We start from the raw sequence: 16,465 nt of genomic DNA, 5'->3' as shown, positions 1-16,465 counted from the left end.
CATCTCAGGTCTCAGTGTGGTCTTCTGTCCACTACTCTTTAGATATTTGTTAAAACAAATTTTATTAAAAATTTTTGCAATTTGCATGTGGGTTTGGCAGGCCAGATTACAGCCTTTTAGGGGCCATATTACAGCCTCTAAAGTGCCCGATTACAGCCTCTTCAGGACCAGATTACAGCCTCTTAGGGGCCAGATTACACCCTCTTTGGGGCCAGATTACAGCCTCTCCAGGGCCAGATTACAGCCTCTCCAGGGCCAGATTACAGCCTCTCCAGGGCCAGATTACAGCCACTTCAGGGCCAGATTACAGCCTCTTTGGGGCCATATTACAGCCTCTTAGGGGCCAGATTACAGCCTCTTAGGGGCCAGTTTTAAGCCCATGGGCCTTTTCTTTGACTCGCCCAGTTTGGAAACTGAATCTGGAAAAGTAAACGTATTAAAATACTCTTGAATAAATCCACTTCACGCAGTCTGTTAAACGAGTGCAAACAGCACAGAGGTTAAATTACTCGAGTTGCACACCCTTTTTTCTCCTCTTCATACCTCTAGAAAAACTAATGTGTCACAGCAACACAACAACTGTCCAGGCCGGACACACTGAGGAATAAAAACAAACCCACAAGCCTCTTTTCTAAGCGACGAGTTACCCCAATTTCAGGAACTAGAAAGGCAAATCAATAACTAGGAAGTAGTTGCTGAATTCTTTAAACCCCTTTGATGTGCGTGCCCAGCCGTGTAAACAAAGCGCTGGTCGACATGTCCTGAAACATTGGACACAAGAGGGAAGGAGGAAATGTTGGTCACGCAGCCGTTGTGGAAAGAGTAATGACAGGAAGTGACATGGGATTGCATCAGTTTAAAAGCAGAACAGCTCCACACTGAGCACACTTTCAGTTTAATGTTCTAAACACAAAACCTAAGATGTCTCAGGCTCTTCAGGGGAAATAAAAGTAAAAGTACATGGGAGAAATCCCCGACGGCCACAGCCAACACCGATCCATCTGGTCCTCCTAATAATGCTGATCGGGGTAAACAGGATTGGCTGCTCAGACTGTGAGCCAGCCGGTGAATAATTTGCAGCTGCATTTCTTTTCAGTTCCAGGTATTACTGTAAAGTTACTGAAATCGTCTTTGTCATCACCTCTGCGGGAGGTGTGAAGTCTGTCTGCATGCAGCTTTCTGAGAAGTGCCTGGTGTCGCGTCGTGGTTATCGCCTCTCCTGGGGACACAAACGAAACAAAGGCAATGAACGTGTTTGCAGGTTTTGAGTTTTTAACGTCTTTGCGCCAAATTTCGGCTCAGGTGACGGACTGTGGAGGGACTGCGTGGTCTTAAAGGAAAAAATGAAAAATTAATTCTGGGAAAAACCAAATACAAGTAAGAAGCAGAAGTAAGAAGCAGACTTGTAGACACCAGACCTCATGTTCAGTCAAAGCTGTGGAAGTGGTTAACACTCTCTCCTCCCACGGTGACGAGAACCTGGCTCCCTTGTCTGGGTCAATGCAATTACATTACTAAATGTCTTTACATTACTTTCACTTGTTCTCCTATTTGTTGTCCTTTTGACTGATCCTGCTCTTTATTGGTTATAAATCCGAGGCTCGCCACTGTTCTGTAACTGTAAACTGTCATTCATGCCTTCAGAACAGCCTTTTTAAGCTTCCGTCATGTTCTTATTAGAGTGAATACAGATTATTAGTGCCAGACATACTGCCGAGCTTTCATATTTAATTTGGAGGTTTTGCTCATTCCGTTCAGTACATAACAGAATGCTTCACTCTAACAAGTGTGAATAGTGAAAACTCTGTTTCAGTTATAAATAAAGACAGTTCACAGAAGAACAATGTTTTCTCGGCAGAACAAGAGGAAACAATTGAACTGATGTATTGTTATATTCCAGTATGGGGATATTACAGGACACACAGTGGTAAGCACTCACGCTTCATAGTTTTCTGTTTCTTTGCATGCTCTGCCGGTGTGTACATGTTGTTTTTCTTAGTACTCTTGTTTCCCCCGACGGTTGGGTTTATGTTTGGCTGATCGGTGACTGTAAATGTCCCTGCATGAGTGTTTGTGGTTTTCTGTATCTCATTGCCAGCTAAGATCGATTCAGCGACCTGTGACGTTCAGGTCTCGTTTACACGACTTTGTCACTTGACATATGAAAACAGCCTAAAGGCTGCAGCTCCTCTGAAACGATGAGCATTGCACATCCTCATTGTGGTCATAGCTTCTCGCCCCATGAGGAGCTCAGCGATAATAACACTGCAGTTTGTTTCTTCACACTATTTTCTTTTTAATAACACTTCTCCAACAGAGTGTACATTTACCAACGTTTACTGCAGCATCATCTACATACATGGAGACACATTTTTTTTTACCTACTCAGCGCAGCTAAACAAAGACGGCAAACAAAAACACCCCAAAGGAACTCGAATGTCTCCAGTGCTCTCTGCTTGTGTGTCTGATTGTATTACAACACTGCTGCTGTAGTAGTGAGACGACCTTAGTTCAACCTCTGACCTTCAGATGAAGAATTTCTTCTCCAGCTCCTCGAGGAACAATTCTAAAGCATGCATGCATCTAAATTGTCCTTCGTGACTGTATGTTAGTATTAAAGCATTAAAGTCCCCTATGCGACTCTGGTATATTTAATAACTTTCCAAGTCCACATTTTTGTTCTTGTGGGGTCTCAGCACCGCGTCCAATCAGTCCAGCAGATTGTTCTTGTATTAACGGCCTAATTTATGCGCAGCCCTCATTTGAATATAACCTGTTTGCATGCAATTTCACTGACGGTGTTCTGTATGCGTGAGCGTCCAATTTATCACACTTTCAGGCAGGATGTTAATCAATCCCGCTGACGAGAAAATCTTTTTTTTTTTTTATTATTGAGCAGGCAAAGCCTCAGACCCTGCCATTATATCTGGTGTTAAATTGATTCATGTAAATCTTGTTATGACAACCTCAGCGCAGTGAGCTGTGACCTCTGGTGACCCCCGAAGATGAACATAGACCCCAAGTTGGGAACCTACGGCTCTGAGCAGTGAATGGACTGTAGCGTGTGACTATACCATGATGGGAAATTTATGAACTGAGGCCGAAGTTTAAAAATAATACATCAGTCTTCCTTCCTTAAAGCTGAGGTCTGACTCTCTGTTGCAACACGCAAGATATTTTTCACTCGGCTTCAAAGACAGAATGGACTTTCTCAATTCATTTTGCCAAAATTCTGAGAATTCCTGTCTCTAATAAAAGATATTTTGGAAGGAAAATGGTTTTTTTTTCCAGAAAGCATGTCTCTTTTAGAAAAACTTTTTGTTGCACAAGCAAGACGCTGGTGGAGGACAGTGTTTGCATTTTTTACAGTGTATTTTAAAATAATGTCCTCATCAGTGACAATCGTGTTATTTTAACTTTATCTTTGACCAGTAAATGACTTGTTTTACACGAGGAGCCTCAGAGAAAAGCTTTCATGTGACTTAGTTTTAACTCCTGAGTGATGCATTAGGAATGAGAAGGTCACTGACAACAGGCTGAAAAGAGAAAACGTAAACAAACAATTTGATGCTTGTTTGCTGTTCGCCTGAGCCAAGACTAGCCTCATCGTAGAAATGGATCTATTTAGACATATTTACACAGTATGAGTCATGAGTCTGACATTAATTATTGTATGTTTAATCCTTTGTAAGACTTGGAGAGAACAGGTCGACTGTATGGTTGTTGTTTTTTTTGTTTTTTTCAATGTTTATTTCTGGAAAAAAAAACCACTTCTTATTACAGATTTATGAACATATCACATGCAAGTTAAAAGTTAACAACTAATTATTAATTTCTAGTCAAGCAGACTCATCTTGTATCTTTAATTTGATTTATTCATTAATCTGAATACACACAAGTGAAAACTGAACCAGAACAGCCTCGAAGTACAAAAAGTAGGTCTTACTAATATATCATGTGTGTACATTTTGCTTTCTTGTGCGCTTGTTAAGTTATTGTGTACATAATGTAGTATTTCATGGAGGAAAAAGGAATTTAACATAATGAAACATAATGAAGTCTAGCGTAATGTAATGGAGTGTAACACTACATGAGGAACTGCAATAGGGATGCTGCTTCTGATGATTCATATGATCATTTCTCATTCAGTAATCTGGCCCTCAAAGTGTCATAAAAGAGAACTATTCTGCCTAGAATACCATTTTGTGTCTCAACCTGCAGTCCTAAACCAAAATATATCTAATTTAAACATATTGAGGACTTAATTCAACTTAAATTATATCGGTTAAATCAGGGAATCCGAGATCTAAGAGGGGAGAAAATACTTTTTTCGTGGGTAAAAAATGGGTTGTATTGCATGTACTGAACAAAAGCAGTACATGCATCACGTTGAGCAGGACTTCGCCACGTGGTCGAACACAAACATGGTGAGTTAATGTAAAGAAAAGTGTGTAAACGTTTGAGTGGCGGTGAGAAGTCCGACACTCAGAAAGGATGTCTTCCAATCAGGAAGTAAAGAAACGATGATCTGTGATTTCACATACAGTGATGGCTGTTGTAGTAAATGCATGATCTTGTGATGACGAAGGCCACACAGGAAACTGGTCAAACTCGAAACTAAAAAAAAAAAATAAAAAAAAGAGGGATTCTCTTGAAGAGACTTCTGTGTTGTGAAATCTCTTCCTGTGTTCACCAGACCTCTCGTGACTTCTGGTAAAAGTTGACAATACGATAATCTGACTGGGCCTAAATGATCCTTTGCCCTGAGATAATTCAGATAAATCGTTGTCATTGGATGCTCAGTGATTTATGGAAAACCAATTTCATCTGATCGGGTTTGTTCTACTAAAAGTGCAGCTCCATTTTCACATTAGGATAAAGAGTCTTTACAATTCCTGTCCTCATTGGCGCCATCTTCAAGTCAACATTGGGGTTATTAACGACGGATGCAGCGATACCGGTATCGGGTCCGATACTGCACAGAGTACTCATATTTGTAGTTGGTTGTTGGGGGAAAGCAGACGGGACGGAGTGACAGAAACTGACCCCAGTAAAAAGAGGGGCATTAAACCCTGGCAGTTGCCACCTGCTGTATGTCTGCTCTTCTTTACTACTGTAGCTCTGCCATAGCTTCAGCCATTTCATGTGCTCCATCATCCGTTTACTGTAATGTATTCATTTGTTCTGAATATTTGAGGAACTAAAAATATGTTAATGTGGAGTAAATTGTGTGATGTCAGGGTTTCCACTCACTAGACAGTACTTCCTTTAGACTTCTTAAAAACTTCCTTCCCCCCCCCAGTTCAGCATCCGCTGGAGGTGGTGAAAAGGAGAAGTAATACTGTCAAATAGCAGCGTTTCAGAAGAATGACTGGGTCATGTGCCTCAACTAATCATGCCTCTGTGTCACAGATATTAATGTTGAGATGGCATTCGGTGTCTTAGTAATTCCTTCAGAGCGACAGCCTTTATTTCAGACATGAAGAGACATGTTCATGATCAGTGCATTGGCAGGATGTGTTGAAATGATTGTGGCTTTCTTACAAAGTCGTGAGGCAAACTGTCTGTGACATTCTGATATCTGAGATATCTGCATGTGGTCAGGACTAACAGGTTCTACGGCGCTTCAGGCGTCAATTTTGAGATTTTTACTCATTCAATTCAGTGTGGAACCAAATGCTTTTATTCTATATAAAACCCTAGATTTAAAAAAATAATAATTTGAACATTTATTTAAAAAGCACTTTTAATATCAGTTAAATCTCACTTTCTGTTCCACAGCCATAGATCCTGCAGGAAGGTGCAGACAGAGAAGAGAGAAGCACAGACTACAGGAGAGACACAAAGTTAGTGGCATGCAGCGGTGAAATGTGACGATGAACGGTGAGAAAAGGAGATAAGCTCTGTGTCGGACTCCCTCCAGTCTAAATCTACAGCAGATTTCATAGAAAATGTGTGTAAGGCGGCTTGAATCAGCACCAATTGTGAGCTTTATTAAAATGGAAGGTAACAAGGCTGATTTTAAAAGTAGAGACTGTGTTGGTCTCTATTACTGAAACTGAAAACTTGTTCACTTGTTCATTTCAAATGGACACAAATAGAAGAAATTACCTAAAACTAATCTTAGAAATACATTTGTAGAATCAACTATATTCCATATCATCTAAATTTCAGTTCATATTGCTTACAATTTCATTATACTTATGTTGCATAAACATGGCAACCTGAAACAATCAAGAAGCAGTCAAGTTCAGCTTCCCTGCTTTCTGTGTGTCATGTGATTCACTAGAAGTTTAGTCCTTTTGTTTATCGTATGTCATGGAAATTGAATACGTTGTCATCTTAGTCAACGTTAACTTCTGAATAACCAGCGTTGTGTCAGACCAAGCACAGAGGATGATTTCATTTGTTTCTCTTTATCTTTAATTATAGCTATTCCTTCATACCTGACACAATTCTTGGTCACTTTGCAATCTTTACTCAGAAAAGCATAGTGCCTTTGTAAGTTTTAAATGTAATTCACTGTTTCTTAATGTTTGACCGATGAGTTTTATGACATCTTGTTTTTATAAGGTTGTTTTCCTATATTTTTGTCAAGTCTGTAAATAAGGCAAATTCAGGATGAAACTAGTTGAAATGCAAATAGTTAAAGTTCTAATCAAGATTATGTTTAATAAGCTTCTGTAAAGTTTGAGTTTTATGTCTCGTGTTTTTATTGGGCTGAAGTTGCACTAATGTTCTCACATTTGCCGCTGCTTTTCTCTTTTTTTTCTTCTAACGAGTTGACAAATGTCAATACGCAGAAAGAAACCGTTTCAGCTTCCTCTCAGTGGTCATTTCATTCCGATCTTAGGCGCTGGTTTTGTCCTTTACGTAGCATTTAATAGAGACTAATTGTGTTTCATTGCCTTTTTTAGGCTGTGATTGTCAGCAACATAGTGAAGCTGTTTGTGCATTTTAATGTGAATCTTAAGGATTTCTTGTGTTTTCTCACATTAGAGCTTTATATTAAACCAGGAGCTTCAAGGCAGCCATACAGTGTGCTCTCTTCCATACGTTGATGAAATAAACTGTATTTATCTGATAGCAATCAGCAGTCTCACCACTTTATGTGACTAAACTTTACAGTTTTACAGATTTGCTTTTAATCCATTTAATCCACCATAGGTTCTCTAACACACTTCCATGGTAGGGATGAGACATCAGATCTTACCAAATGTTACACAAAGATAAACGGTTTATTTATGGAGCTCTGAAGTTTCTTTGTTAATTTTGTGGCCGGTTTTGTGTTTAATTTGGTTGCTGTTTGTACTCTTACACGTTGTACTTTGAGACTTAGATGTTTGGTTAAGAACAAAGTCCCTAACGTCAGATCAGAGAGTGAGTTTTACAGCTTTTCTGGGAGTTTTGCGGAAACCATAGGTACTTGTACACACTTTGAAGGAGTTAGGAATTTATAATGATCTAATTCTGCTTCCAGTCTGTAGTGTTATCACGCAGTGAAACTGTATCTTACAGTTTGTCATGGGTTTTGTATCGCCACGATACATCCTTTAAAGGAAGTGAAACTGTTTGTTTGGCTGCAATTTTACACAACACAGTTTGAGGATGGAGGGTTTGCCTTTTTTGAAGTGTTTTATTGCCGTTATACACGAAGCAAAACTGTAGTAATTTAGTTGCATTCTTTAAACTTACAAATGGTTGCCCCTACATGTAATACAATGCACCCTGAGTCTCATGAATGAAATCCAATTGTATAAAATCACATCAGTTTTGTGGCCGCCATAGATATGAATGGATGAATGATTATTTCGAACATGTAAAAAAGAAAAACAGAAAAAGAAACAAACAAGGAAAAAAGAAAAACATCCAAATGAATAAAACAAGATAATAAAAAAATGTCTTTAATGATAGCACACTACATTTCTTAATTTTTGGCACGAGCTATACATGTTCGAAAGGGGGTAGGAAAAAGTGCAGACTTATTTAATTCTACCCCTTTGCAGAGTCATTTAGATGCTCGGACACATTTAGATCTATGAAAAGCTGTTACTAGATGATACAAATCATAATAAATCTGTGGGTTTTTGTTTTTAAATACTTTGGCAGGACAAGACAAGATGAGATGAGATAAGAAAAGATTAGGCGAGATGAGATATTGACTATTTTAGGCATTGAAATTGACTCAACAGGAACTTTACAAGATAAATATCCTCAGTTGAATCACTGTGACATATTTACATTGGTTATGTGCACGAATAGTCACATTTTACATGAATTATTATTAATATATGGAGGGTAATTCCTCAAGACTGTTTATGCACGTTGTTATTGGAAATGTGTGAACATTTAAATCATGGCTACTTACAAATCACTCAAGTGCCAGAGACTTATTGAAATTACTGTGTGGTCGAAGATGTGGCTGTAAGTTAAATATATCTTTATTTAAAAGTGTTTAGCTCCCGAATACTTTTACAGGAGGTGAACGTTTTTTTTGGGGGGGGGGGCTCGCAGTAATCAAAGTTGCTCATCCACAAAAGTCTCTCTCAAGAAGATATATATCACACCCTCCATATAGCTGAGAATGACGTTTCATTACAGTGGGTTGTGTGGGAAGTTTATAGCTGGAGCTCAATGGCAAAGAGGGCTCAACGCTGTTTTTATTTTTTGAGAAGTATTTATAACACTTTTTTAAAATAATTCTCTTCGGCAGTTTGGAGTATTTTGCGCAGGATCATTACGTAAAGTCAAATTAAGAATCGTTTTGAATTCCCATTTGTGATGTAACGAAATAGAAATATTACACATTTTTACCCAGTGTAACTACAAGTTCACACATATAAAAGATGCACAATTGATCTTTTGTTAACTGAGGAAAAACTACAACCAAACTACAACTACATGTGGAATAAGAGGGATTCATGACACACATGAGTGCTTTGTTCACAGCCTCCAGGTCTAAATCAATCAAAGTTTAATGTGAAGTAGTGCTCCAAGCCTCAGACGCAGTGAAACTCACCACAGAAACCGGATAAAAAACAGAAGTATAGTATTTAGCATGAGGGAAACAACATTTCAGCTCAGGTGAGAGTCGACGGTTTTTCATGGCTTTGTCACCATCATGTGGGAGAAAATAAAACCTGCAGCCTGTTTGTGAAATAAAGATTTATTAGGAAGTTCTTGTTTTATTGTCAGGCTGAGAGCTCAAGTTAAGTGTTTTATGCCGTTAAATAAACGCTAGTTTCCCCCTGATTTTCTTCTCCGTGGACCCGCTCTCTGGTCCACCATGACGTGGTGTCGCAAATAATACACTTCTGCCTGTTTACCGGCTTCTCACAAACTTTTCAACTTGCAGCACACCAAGATCACCGCTAAGAAAGGTTATGGACCATTTCTAAGATCTCTGACGTGTCCCAATGTCCCGGTGAAGCCAAACCTTGGCGGTCACACTCATCCTCCACTGCCTCTAAACGTTGGAAACTTACCTGCCTCCTCACAGATGTCTTACTGTATTCTGAGGGAGTCGTACCTGGCACTGCCACAGCCACAGATTATATCTGTGTAACATGATACATGAGGAACATCTGTGTACGCCTCGCCGTATGAGGACGTTTCACTCCCCGTAACATCTTATGTCTGAGCCTGGAGAAGCAGTCAAACTCTCAGACGGTTTGCAGTTTGACAACTTTTCTTATTTATTTGAACACCAGCGAAGCAGGACAAAAAGGACAGACTATCTGTATAATCCATGAAGGACACATTGTAAAGAGTTTTTCAGCTACAAAATCAAAAGAAATAAAGGGATTAATATCCACTTTTATGCAGACGGCGTCGATCTTAAATCATGTTTTGATCCTGTCGTGTTTTGTTTAGCAAATGACCTGCAAAATTCACACAATAGCATGGGTTGTACAATTTTGCATGCTTTATGCCATATCTTGTACCATGTATGGATTATTCTTGGTTTCTTCAACGTGTGAATCTGATTATAATTTCAATGCCTGAGCCTGTTGTCATCTCTGGCGCCCCCTCAAGGTGATCCCAGGTCCAAGGTCGGGAACCACTGTTGCGTTTTCATATCAGTTTAATATGATTTTATTCCCAGAATGAAAAAAAATAAATCCATGAAGTGGAGCCAAATAACGCAGAAAAACTAATACAACATGGAGCGTAGAAATGCGGTTTATCAGCAGATGCATTTCCTTCCTTTATTCAACTCTGTCTTCAACCAGGAGCTTCAGTCTGAACCTCTTTGAGATGGTCGCAGGTGGACACTGGATTTTATTCTGTGGGGAGGGGAGAGAAAAGTGGATCAGTAGTTAGATTCTGAAACAGTGTGACTTCGATGTAGTGAGCGGCTTGACTCATAAAACTGTGCTGGTTGTTCCTTGTGAGCTGTGACGAAGCTGAGAGATCAAACACAGACGGGCGATCCTGCATTTTTGCAGGTCTTAATAATAATTTCCTCGCACAGCATGTTGGTCAAGTTTGCGCAAAATGTTTACATTTGTCAACGGGAAAAATTGAAAAAAAGACAATCGTAAAAAATATGTGCAAACTAGATATGAAAAGATAGATAGATTGATGGAAGATGGAAGATACGGAGGACATAGATAACATCTACCAATAGCTTTACTACAATTCTTTTGCTATCTAACTGATTTCCAAACTGTGTGAATGAGCTGCTTTTCACCTCTTCCAGGAGATTGGAGAGCCACCGGGCAGCCGGTCTGACACAAATCCAGACGCCCATTTTTGTCTTGACACTAGACAGACGAAAAGTGATTCAACCAAACAAAGAGGCACTTTCCACGTCACGTGACTGAGTCAACTCGTTCAAGATCATAAATGAGGTTTTCCACCAAATACCCGAGAACCAAACACTGTTTGTTTCAAGCTGCTGCACTTACAAATAAGCGCGCACGTTGCAGCCGCAGTGTTTCCTCTGTTCATAGCAGCGGGTGATTCTTCTCCGGGCTTCCTGAAGCTTGTCCTCAGTGCAGCAGGTGGAGGATACCTGGTGACAGGCTGCACGAGCCACACAGCCATGCTGAGGTTATTCCCATCACTGTTTTGTCAGTTTTGTATTTTAATTTCAAGGGAGAAGCAATCTGCAGCTGACCTCAGGAGAAGATGAAAGCTTAGACGACATATGTTTTATCATATGCCGTAGTTTTATTCACTATAGATGAAGAATTCACATTCTTTGAAACATCTTCAGCAGGATAGTAACAGCTTTCCTCCACTTATTATTTTAAATGCTTTACTGCGAACCATGCCATGAAATAAAACACTTATATTAAATGAACTGTACCTTCTGATCCAGATAAAAATGCCACAACAACCAGAGTTTGGAGGAAGAGCCAACACCCGACAGCGAGATTCATCCTCATCTTCAAACTGTAGACCGAAGCTGTTTGAGACCAGCACCCTGCAGTGTCACGATGAAAGAGGAACCCGTGTGATTACAGAGGGTGTATCCATCTAAAGATGCTTGCCTCAGTCACCAGTGAGTCTCTTATCAGCCTCGATCTGTAGTGATGAAGCAACAGTCGCTTTAAAGAAACGTTAGAAAAGTCACAGTTCACTCAAATTCCAAGCCGGTAGATCTACACAACTGCTGAAAATCAAGCATCATGGTGAGGAAATGATGAGGTAACATGTAACTGTAACACCAGCGTGTTGGCAAGCGATTACTAGAGGTGGAGGACGTGCAGAAATTCAAACTTCAACTATATTCAATTACAAATAAAAGTATTGTTGTCAAATACAATTACAAACTACTTTCTCTCTGCTTTCAATTGCCAGACTTGACAATGGGTGTTTATAAATTACACTGTGCTAATCAGTTTTTGGACATAAAAGTGAGTATGTATCAGGATATATAAAATATTTTAATGTGAATTGAAATACGCAGAAGTGATGTGTGATTTTAGGAACAGTCAACAAAGTACATGGAGGGACTCACCATACTAAAATAATACAACTTAAATACAGAAATGTGGGTGCTCGTAAAATGTAAATGTGAACTTTATTCAAATACAAGTAATAGTATTGTTGTTGAAAGAAAGTACATGAAAACAAAATTGCATTAGCATCCAGATTATAGAGCATCTTCCTCTCACTAACTGATGTGACTTTACCTGAACCTAATGAGTGAATCACTCTTTGGACTGAGTAACTTCAATACTTGGGAATAATTACGAACCGAGGTTGTTTAGTTATATTTAGGAATTTGCAGTTGTAGAAAGAAACAACTATAGATCATATAAATCATGATGTTATCATCCATCCATCCATCCATCCATGCTTCCATCCATCCATCCATCCATCCATCCATCCATCCATCCATCCTTTCCCATTCTTTCATACATAAGACTCCGCCCAATCTTTAATCCGATAAACTTAATTTATTTTCAAAGTAAAGTCCAAAAAGTACAACTTCTCGAACTGCAGTTTGACAAAAACAGAAAATATATTGAAATAATGCCACGGAAATGGTTAAAAAAAAAAAAAAAAAAAAAAAGAAGGAAGGAAAAACAAACCTGTAAAAAAATAGCTCACATTTTAAATATAGTATGTATTTCTGTAATAAATAATAAATTAAAAGTCAGCAGAAAGCATTCTCAGTGGCTGCGTATGGTGGTGTCCTCTGCGTGGATGTGGTTTGTTAAAGACAGATCAGGGGGACAGTCCAACAGTCCCTGCGAATGGAGGAGAGGCATTTTAAAATCAGAACAGGAAACACCTTTGTCCTATGAGGACTGTAATAAACGGTTGATTTTCTTAATGTAGCTTTAAAATGCTGTTTTCCCTTCACTGTAGTGATAAAAGCTGTTTTTCTTAATGCACAATGTCTCTGGATAATCTCAATTTATGTCGAAATTTTAATTAAATAATAAAAAAACAAAACACCCACACATCTGGTGGCATTGTGGAAATTCCCAGCTGTGTTAATCCTTTCTTAAATGTTGAGTAAAACAGTATTCAAAACATAATCCTCACTTATGAACAATAATTGAATTATCTGAATGAATTGAACTCACTGAAGGTTTTTAATTAACACATCGTTAATCTGAATACTTTGTGAAATCTATTGGATCTTAACATTGAATCACATGTTCTGGTTGGTGTCGCTGTAAATCTGTCATGCAGCATGTGACTGGAGCAGCCAGATAATTATAGAAGCACAAGTGACGTGAAATGTTGAGGAGAAGAAGTAAACAGCAACAATATGCTGGATCTTTGCTGGATTTGCATTATGAAGCGCAAAGATTTAGGTGATTACTGACATTATACCCAGCAATAACCGAATAACTGCCCATCATGTAATAATTCAGGTCATTCTGAATGGAAAAAAACAGACGATGTAAGAAACTCTTAAATAGTGAAATAAAATAGGAAAAGAGTTTGTATCCTCGAATGAATATGATGACTATCCCCTCCACAATACCTACTTTTCATAACCAAATTGAACCAGCTGTTATTTACAAGAAATACATCCCAATGTATGTATTATTACATTAAATGGTTGCAGTTATTACATTTTCAATAGATTTTTTTTTTAAATCCTACTTCAATAATTTATTAAACTAGACCTCATTTTGTTGAAAGAAAACTTACCTTCTCAATTTTGTCTTTGAGCCACTGTGCAGTGGGATCGATGCACCACTGTTTACCCCGTCTGCTGGTAACCCTGAAAGCACAACGTAGTTTGGTTCCCCTTTCAATCAAACAAGCGCCGCACGAGAAACACATCATACTTTAAATTCCTCCTGCTTGTTCGTGTATTTGTGGGACACAGGGGCATCGTTGAAAAGGACTCTTAACTCTTTACTAAAAAGAGAGTTTTAAAAGTGTACAATTAGAATGGGGGGAAAAATAGCTAAAATTACAAGAAATTGGAAAACAGTGATAAAATGGCTTAAAAAAAAAAAAAGATGACGAGAATATCTAAAAAACAAATACATCAAAAATTGTGGAAAATAACCAAAACAGCTTAAAAAGAGCCAAAACAGCTAAGATGTCAAAATTGCCTACAAAAAAAAAGAAATGCTGAAAAGAAGGATGAAACTGCTTAAGTCTGTTATAAAATCAGGTGAAATGAAATCCTGAATCATAAATGAAGCTTCATAAATCCAACCTAAGATACAGTTTTTTGTTTGTGTTTCAGCACTATTGTAGCTATGAAACTTCACAAGCTGTGTCCGTCTCACTTTAAAAGTGAAATGTGTTTTAAATTTGATAAGGTGGAAAGTCACATAAAAGAGCTCTTTTGGTCATTCAGGTTGCAGACACCCGATCCAGAGTTTTGTTTTCAAGATGGCTGCGCGCGGTGTGACACTTCGACAACTAGAAAGACCAAACATCCTCTTTTGCCCAGACAACGTCCTCTTTTCATGTCCCGTCTGGGTCGTCCGGGTTTGTTTCAAATATATCTTCAAAAATTTCCATTTTCCATTGTTTTCCTGGACACTAGCACCAAGCAGTAATTAGGATCAGAAAACGTGATTCTGAAAGTTTTTTTTGAATATGTATTGCTTTTTTAGAGTTTTTCTTTTTTAACCATAAGTTAAGAAATGTGTAATTTTTATCAGTTTTACACTTATGTTTTTTTTTTATTCCATATAAATAAAAATTATATGTGATTTTCCAGACTAAATCAAAAGTTATTCCATTAAATATTCTTTGACAAAACCTGAAATTCTTTATTTTCAAGTATCTTAATGGTTGCCATATAAACTAGGGTTCAAGCATGTATTCAAATTCTCTGCATCTTTGCCCATAAATATTACAGTACTTTGTTGTCGCTTAAGTGAACCTCAAGTATCATTCAAGAAGCATTGTAAGGCCTTGTAAATTTTGCCTTTACAAAAGTTATGAAGAGGTTTCCCATTGTTTCAGTGAATTATTTTTGAAAAACAAGCAGTATAATATATTTAGTGGACAAAGCTCAGGTGCAGACGGTGTCACAATGATAAAATATCCCTCCAGAGAAGAAGAGTTTAGAGAATAACAGACTTTGTGTGATTGGTACTCACAGGAAGGCGTGGTGGTTGCAGCCTCTGCGCGGCTTCTGTTCGTAGCAATCTTTGACTCGCACTATTTTCCTCGCGCTGACGCCGAGACAGCAGGGCAAGCCTACGTATGGGACGTACGACTCTGCTGCACCGTCAGACCATCGCACACGCGAAGGGCGAAAGAGAAAAGAAAAGATGTCAATATACAGGACAGAATTAGACTTTTCTTAACGTTATTACTGATTGCAACTTTAAGGCAGAACAAAATGCACATATCTGATGCAAATGGCACAAAACTGGACAATTATGTATTTTGAAGGCCTACAAAAGCTTTTCTTTTGAATATTTTGGTTGAAAAATCTACAAATGCTGTGATTTCAGTTACTTGTGAGATTACTCAATACACCATCTTGTGGTGCAAAATCTTAATGCAAGATCTTGAGGCAACAGATTGTCATGACCTTTGCCTGACATTAGATAAAGTGCTTTTTATTTAAAAAAAACAAACAAAAATATATGCATACAATATTACTTATTCCACCTCGTTAGATTGCATTTTTCTGTTCTGTAAAGCAAATTTCAGACTGTAAAAAAGCAAATCTTGGAAATTTTTTGGGGCAGAATTTATATTAAAATGGACAAAAGAATGCACACATTTCTCATAAAAACAAAAAACACCATTCGATCGTGACTTTGAATTTACCTTCTGAGACTGAGAGCAGCACCACAACAGCCAGGCCGAGCAGGAAAATCCAGCGTGTGACTGAAGGCATCGTCCTCATCTTCATCGTGTTTGTGTGTTTCAGCTGCAGGACGGCTTCAGTGTTCAGTCACAAGCTGCAAGGCTGAAATTCTGAATGAACCACGGAGGGGACGAGCTTTTATCCTGCAGCCTCACAAGAAAAAAGCAAAAAGAGGAACTCTTGTTGTCATGTAGCGTTTCCAGAATGGAAACAATCGTGCACCAGCGGACAAAGACTCACACACCGTCAGCAGGTGACGGATCATGTCCATATATGTCCAGGGCTGTTTTAGATGGATGGAGTTCATCGTTTTCTGTGAATACTGTCTCACACTGTTGCAAACTGAACGGGTTCATTACATCATTTATTGGGTAGATTTGTCCGACTGTGAGATAACGGCACGGAATTATGCACAATTAATGTCACATTAACTACACAGCTCACGCATGACTATGAAAAAAAAAACCACAAAAGGACACTCCAGACAAAGACATTCACAGAAGATTTTCAGTTTCTTTGTAAATTATGAAAAATTGAATTTTTTTAGCATATGAAAGGAATCTAATTACACGCTCGGAGTGGTGGTGATGCAGCATAATGTTTCTTTGTGCTTGAAAAATGTTTCAAGTTTTAAAATATACTCTTCACACCTTATGTTTGCCTTATCTGACCTAAAGCTATGCCCACTGTTGAAAGCAGTGT

At 38.4% G+C, this 16,465-nt stretch overlaps 1 protein-coding gene and 1 long non-coding RNA gene across 2 annotated transcripts; both read right to left on the bottom strand.

Moving 5' to 3' along the window:
* Positions 1-9,673: 9,673 nt before the first annotated feature.
* On the bottom strand, positions 9,674-11,492 carry LOC308125299. The gene is made up of 4 exons (XR_013936366.1): positions 11,315-11,492; positions 10,911-11,028; positions 10,694-10,766; positions 9,674-10,286 (listed from the first exon to the last, which is right to left on the bottom strand). It is a non-coding gene; the product is annotated as an uncharacterized lncRNA (long non-coding RNA).
* Positions 11,493-12,597: 1,105 nt separating this feature from the next.
* LOC308125696 (uncharacterized protein) lies at positions 12,598-15,858 on the bottom strand. The gene is made up of 4 exons (XM_080489631.1): positions 15,724-15,858; positions 15,042-15,165; positions 13,624-13,696; positions 12,598-12,704 (listed from the first exon to the last, which is right to left on the bottom strand). Exons 1-4 carry the CDS (start codon positions 15,806-15,808, stop codon positions 12,627-12,629), a joined length of 360 nt encoding a protein of 119 aa, XP_080345757.1. The 5' UTR covers positions 15,809-15,858; the 3' UTR covers positions 12,598-12,626.
* Positions 15,859-16,465: the final 607 nt, after the last annotated feature.

Source organism: Lipophrys pholis, assembly GCF_963383615.2.
Source record: "Lipophrys pholis genome assembly, chromosome: 20".
NCBI classification, from domain to species: domain Eukaryota; kingdom Metazoa; phylum Chordata; class Actinopteri; order Blenniiformes; family Blenniidae; genus Lipophrys; species Lipophrys pholis.
Note: the sequence above shows the minus strand (reverse complement) of the source record. Positions and strands in the feature narration are given on the sequence as shown.